The following is a 6686-nucleotide window of genomic DNA, read 5'->3' as shown; positions in this document are numbered from 1 at the left end:
AAGAAGAAAATCTTGAAAATTATTTTTATAATTATAATTTATTTTCTGTAATTTCGGGGCAAGTAACTTATTTAAAAACACGTATGCATTTACTAACTCATTTTTAATTTTATTTGTATTTAATTTTATAAGTTTTATGTTTAAAATAAATTGAATTGAACTAAAAAACTGTTCCATTTTATATAGCTAATACTAAGCATATCTTTTTTTCTTCTACTGTTTAAGCCTATGAAATTAGAGTTTAGAAAAATAAACTAAACTTTGAAGATAAAAATATAAGCTTAATTTAAATAAAGAGAAGTATATAAAGTCAAATAAGAATTTATTTTTTTAAAAAAATTTACAATTTTTTTTAAAAAAATTTACCCAAAAAAAAAAGATTTTTTTTTACAATTTTTTTTTAAACCGCCCACCCCCGCCGCCTCACGGCCGGATGAGGATCTGCACTAGTGCCGAGAACCCATGGAATAGTACGTCATCCCAGTTCTCGAACACTAGTGCAGCAGGCGCCGGCACCTCCAAAAAACGTACCCGGCGGTACAATGCCAACTGCCCTAGCTCGAGGGTTACACTAAGGAAGAGAGAGAGTAAAATTAGTTATTACTTGTTAATATTATGTATAAGAAATGTATTTAGCTTACCGGAACCCTCGGCAGTTAAAGGCTAGGAGGCTGTAATAAAAATTATAAAATTTGGTTTAAAATGTTTTACCGAATAAAACCTTTTAAAAATACTTACTCATCAGGGATGAAGATCGAATGATTATAAATGACCTGCCGAACCTGATTCAGCAGGTCATTTAAATAATCAGCATCCCCAATGACCTCCGAAAGTACCACCAGGTACAATTGGACTTGGTAAACGAGGCTACGAATAAATAGAAATTATAATTTCGCGTTATATTACCCCCAAAGATAAAAGGTTCACTTACAAGTCACTATTGACATTTAAGTCAGCCTCTCCCGGCCGAGGCATGGCTTGCCACGGATAGTATATGGCCGGGAGAGGTTGATAATAGTGTTGAGGTTCGGGCGTCGGTGGCGGGGTGGGCGGGAGTGACGGGCTAGTCGGTGGCGGTGATGGGCTGGGCGGCTGCGGTGATGGGCTGGGCGGCCGGCGCTGCGGCCCGACGACGCAGTGAGGACGCCGCTGTGGGGGTTCGGGAGTCCCCGAAAGGGATGTCCCCTGTGAGTCGGAGAAATCACAGGGGGAGTACGGGGTGTCTACACCATGCACATAACTAGAGAGAGAGAGAGAGAGAGATTTTCTAAATCTTCTATCAAAAAACTAAGTTTTAAAAAAAAGTTTTTTCTAACCTGGCTGAAGAAAGGTCCATTGGATGTTGTTGCTGTTGAGACATGGTTTGCTTTGGGGTCTGAACATCGGCCTTTTATACCTTTTACTATGGTCAGGGCGTGTTCGAGATCAAACACGTGTCCCCAAGATGGTTAGCATGTACAAGGGTAAAAATTTTCGCGGGCAAATTGGTCCGAAGCCATGTCATTGGACCACAGTATATCTCCTTTTAAGGAAATTTTTGAAAAATTGCCCCCAGCATTTCTTTATTTGCTCATCCAAGCTTCTTTGGTTATCAGTACAAGCTTCTTTAACCGTATTTACCATCTCGAATAGTGACAGATTATGTTAAAGGCTTATAGAAGATACTATAGTGAAAGGCAGGACGATGTCAACGCGTTTGTGGTAATGGCCTACCCGCGTGAACCGCGCTTCCCCCGCGAGCCGTTTGGGGGCGTCCGACCGCGATTAGGGGGGTGGGGGTCGCGAACCACGCGCGCGCGCGTTTTAATTAATCGCGTTTAAGTATGAATGATAATTACAAATTTGTTCCATTCAAGTATTAGACATGATACCATTCACTACACCTGGAAACTTAATTATTTTTGGTCCTTCGTGATCAGGTAAAACAGTTTTATGTAAAAGAATAATAGAAAATAAGGATAAAATGTTTCAACCTAAAGTTGATGTAGTTGTTTGGCATTATAGTATATATCAGAATGGTTACGATGAATTAAAAGAAATGGGTGTAATTATGCGTCAAGGTTTACCCGACGTCACTATATACGATGGTACTCAAACAACATTAATCGTATTAGATGATCTCATGTTAGAAAATAAAAATAATATTTTATCAGAAATATTTACTAAACAATCGCATCATAGGAAATTATTCGTAATTACCCTTTTACAAAATATATTTGAAAAAAACTTGAGAACAGCTTCCTTAAACGCTCATTACATGATTCTTATGAAAACAGTAAGAGATCTTATGCAATTAGTGGCCCTTTCTAAACAATTAGCACCCAACAACTCTAAATTTATAGTAGAATGTTATTTGGACGCGACAGAAAAACCGCACGGGTATTTACTTTGTGATTTAACCCAAAAATGTCATTCCGATTTAAGGTTTAGAACAAATATTTTACCGGGAGAACAAATAGTCATCTATACTCCCAAGAAGAAAACTATATAATTAAACAACATTTCCTAAATTCAATCATTCTTTACGATAATGATAAAATTTTATAAAAGAAGAGAAAACTTATGGCAATAAAATACAAGTATTTATTAGGTGTAAATTGCCTAATTAAAATACAAAGAGATGAGAGCTTTCGGCTCGTGAGCCTTCATCAGTCATACTAAAATCTAAGTTTAAAACGAAGTTTAAAAAACTCGTATGATTTTGTAGAGAAAGTTAAAAAGATCCAAGTTAATAATTCTGATATTATCCTTAGCTTAGATGTAATAAACCTATACACTAGAGTACCTATTGAAGGTGTTCTAGATGTTTTAAGATGTAAATTAGTAAAAGACCCCACCTTAAAAAACAGAACAAACTTAACCATTGATTCAATCGTAGAACTTAGCCGAATTTGTATAGAAAACACATACTTTAGTTTTAAAGATCAATTTTTTGTACAAACTAAGGGTTTAGCGATGGGTAATCCACTTTCGAGTGTCTTAGCTAATTTATACATGGAGTTTATTGAAGAAAAACTATTTAGTCACAAAAGAATGGCAAGAAATATAAAATTTTGGGTAAGGTTCGTCGATGATATTTTTGTCATTTTAAAAAATGTAAGAAACAATACAAATTTATTATTAGATTTAGTGAATAGTTTAGATAGTTCTATTAAATTTACAATTGAATTAGAAAATAATGGCAGTTTACCCTTTTTAGACATAATGACCAAAAGATTAGATAATGACAATAGTTTAAAATGTACTCTTTTTCAAAAACCCATTCATTGTAAAAAATTCTTAGATTATAATTCCTGCCACAGCCAAATTGTAAAGTTAGGTATAGTAAAAAGCTTAAAATACCGTATAGAAAATATCTCCGACGAACCTGAGACTGATAAAGCCATCGTTAAAAATCAGTTAATTAATAGTAATTACCCAAATGGCTTAATTGATGCGATTTTTAAAAATAACATTGTTAATAATGATTACAATAGACCTAGAGACTCTCAACCATGCTTAGCGCTCCCGTATATTAGGGGAATTAGTGAAAAATTAGGTAGACAATTAAAAAATAAATTTAACGCTAAATTATTAAATATAGGTGGACAAAATTTAAACAACCACTTAGTTAAAAATAGGCCTAAAAGAGATATCAACCTATTGGATAATCGCTGCGTCGTTTATCAAGTAAAATGTGAAACATGCGGCGAAACGTATGTTGGTGAAACACAACAAACGTTAAAAAATAGGTTCTCAGGGCATAAACAATGCATTAAAAACTATAATAAAGAAAACGGCATAGCGGTGCATGTTTGGGAGTCTAAAGGTCATGTAATGGATTTTAAAGATCCGAAAATTTTGTATCGGGAGAAAAATTGGCGAAAAAGAAAGTTTATTGAGGGTATATTTATTAAAAAATCGGGAAAATTAAATTTAAACCAAGGTTGTGCCGAAGCAAAATATTGGGGAGTCATAGACGACAAGCATTTTGTTCAAGAAAGGGCGTGATATGATTTGTTAAAACCGAGGTCACCTCGTAAGGGTCACGCGCGTTAGATTTTAGTATGACTGATGAAGGCTCACGAGCCGAAAGCTCTCATCTCTTTGTATTTTAATTAGGCAATTTACACCTAATAAATACTTGTATTTTATTGCCATTAGTTTTCTCTTCTTTTATAAAATTTTATCATTAACGTATACTATGGCTTCGGAAAAGTTTAATATTTATTCTTTACGATGTCCCCAAAGAGAAAGGTCAAGAAAACATCGTTGAATAAAAAGAAAAAAAGTTTAGCTGCTAAAAATATCAATTTAATAGCCGCTTTGGGGCAATTAAAAAAACCACAAAGATTAGCTATTTTTAAAAATTCTAATAGAGAAATTATTGATTCAATTAGCGAGTGTTGTCATAACGCTTTACAAGGCGCCATCAATTTGAAACCAGACGTTTATAATAAACTGTGTAAGCATAAGAAACATATTCGTAAAATTGCTTGCAAAAATACTCATTGGAAAGACAAAAGAGCTATTTTATCTAAACAAACCGGAAGTGGTTTTTTTAGCGTCCTTTTTCCAGTAATTTCGAGCCTTTTAGGCGGATTATTTGCAAAATGAATAAACAGTTAGTTTACGCTAATAAAATGACCTTAGTGCCTTTGGAACAACAGCAACACGAACAAAGTCCTAACCCACCACCACCACGTCAATTAATAACTACAACAAACAATGATATTTCAAAAAACAATGCAGTGTTATCAGAGTTGGATGAAGAGATGAACCTAATTATCTCAAATCCTACTTTAGATGAAAGAACCAAATGGGTTTTTTACGAGGAAGCCTTGAAACGATACCAGGGCATCTTGAAACCCCGCCCATCGAATAAACACGACACCTGGATTAATATGTTTCCACTGAAATATAGGGGAGCAGCGAAAAAGATATTTGATCATTTGACAAGTAACACCCATAGTATACGTTGGGATGATGCGGGGGTTCTTTATGTGAATGACCTTAAGATCCCTGATTCTGATATAGTTCAACTAGTATATTTTACTATACAACCTATGCTCTTCAACAAGTACGGGGTAACTCGTTCGCTTATGGGGATTCCCCCTACGGGATGGACAGAATTTGAACCTTTTGTTCAAAACTTTCTACCTCCTAAAAGTAAATCAAAGCTCCCCTCAGCACAGCCCTCATCAATCAAGACATCGCCTCTCTCCGTACCCTTAAAAAATAGGCTTCGACCACGATCGTATTTAAGAGCGAAGAAGAGATTAACTTTTGACAATAAAGCCAGTCCCTTAATATTAAAGAAACAACCTTTTAATACCAAGGGTACAGTATGGGAGGTCTATCGCAGCTCCAAAAAGAGGAAATCTTAAAGGACACTTATCTCAACAGCAAACACAGGTCAGGGTTCACGGGTTTAGCCCCCTTGTACAAGGCGGTTCAACATCTTGACATATCGAGAAGCGACGTCAAAGCCTTTCTAGAGGCCACTGACGTTTACACACTACATAAAACTGCTATAAATTAATTCAAAAGACGTAAAATCCCTGTATTTAACATCTCGGATAGAGTCGAAGTTGATCTAGCTGACTTGGGGTCAATCGCCAAGCACAACGATAACTACAGATACCTTATGGTAGGCATTGATTGCTTTTCCCGAAAAGCTTTTGTGGTACCCATGAAAAGAAAACACGCTGTCGAAGCTACGAAAGCTCTCGAAATAATCATCGAACAAAGCAAACCTAAAGCCATTTGGTCCGATTTAGGAAAAGAATTTATTAATTCAAGTACGCAGAAACTTCTAAAGAAAAATAAAATCAAATACGGTTCTATGACGTCAGAAAAATTCCACTGTCCTTTTGTAGAAAGATTAATTAAAACTTTAAAACATCGAATATTCAAAATGTTGACTCATTTCAATTCTCATAGATATATAGATCATTTGCCAGACATAGTTAAAGGCTACAATGCCTCTTATCACTCCGTAATAAAAATGGCACCCGATAATGTTTCCCCATCTAACGTTCTGGAAGTCTACAAAAACATTTACAAGCCTGAATTGAGTAATAAGCCTACTAAAAAAGATGTCAAATTTCGTGTTGGTGATTTTGTAAGAATAAGTAAGCTTAAACCAGAATTTTCTAAAGGTTATGAACATAATTTCTCGACGGAAGTATTTGTCATTTCCTCTATTCTGAGTTTCAGAAAACCAGTGTTATATCGTCTGAAAGATTTGGACGACAAGCATATAAGCGGGTTGTTTTACTCTGATCAGCTCATTCGAACAGTGGAGCCCAAACTGTTTAAGATAGACTCCATACTCAAGAAACGTAAAGGGAAATTAGAATATTTTGTATCGTTTATCGGTTTACCTAAATCACAGAACTCTTGGGTAACAGCCGAAAATGTCCAGAAAATCTGAATTCTATTTAACGCTACCTAGCGACGCTAGTATGGACATCTACCCTAATAACACTATGGGTAGTTACATCACTAAACTACCGGATCCTATTAATTTACAAGGACAGTGGGAAATTTCGTTAGTAGAGATAATATATACAAACAGCTTCTACAATGTAATATACAAAACCAATAAGAGAAAAACACCTGAAGATTCATTGGATGATGACAACTTTAAAAAACCTAAAAACCCCAAGTCATGCGACTTAACATACCAGGTTGAACGAAAAGAT

General features: G+C 35.3%; 1 protein-coding gene across 1 annotated transcript; it reads right to left on the bottom strand.

Annotated features, from left to right (window-relative positions):
- Positions 1-423: 423 nt before the first annotated feature.
- On the bottom strand, positions 424-1360 carry LOC149667251 (uncharacterized). The gene is made up of 5 exons (XM_089841379.1): positions 1317-1360; positions 932-1240; positions 739-867; positions 642-671; positions 424-571 (listed from the first exon to the last, which is right to left on the bottom strand). Exons 1-5 carry the CDS (start codon positions 1358-1360, stop codon positions 424-426), a joined length of 660 nt encoding a protein of 219 aa, XP_089697505.1.
- Positions 1361-6686: the final 5326 nt, after the last annotated feature.

Source organism: Phalangium opilio, unplaced genomic scaffold, assembly GCF_054372755.1.
Source record: "Phalangium opilio isolate 3A_F unplaced genomic scaffold, DU_Popi_V2 ptg000059l_1, whole genome shotgun sequence".
In the NCBI taxonomy this organism is placed as follows: Eukaryota; Metazoa; Arthropoda; class Arachnida; order Opiliones; family Phalangiidae; genus Phalangium; species Phalangium opilio.
This window is presented reverse-complemented; position numbering and strand designations above follow the sequence as displayed.

Excerpts from the sequence above, each read along its gene's own strand:
- LOC149667251 (XM_089841379.1), bottom strand. The coding sequence starts at position 1,360 with ATGTCTCAACAGCAACAACATCCAATGGACCTTTCTTCAGCCAG. Across the intron at positions 1,241-1,316 it reads ATGGACCTTTCTTCAGCCAG|TTATGTGCATGGTGTAGACA; the intron begins GTTAGAAAAAAC and ends CTCTCTCTCTAG. Across the intron at positions 672-738 it reads TCGATCTTCATCCCTGATGA|CCTCCTAGCCTTTAACTGCC; the intron begins GTAAGTATTTTT and ends TTTTTATTACAG.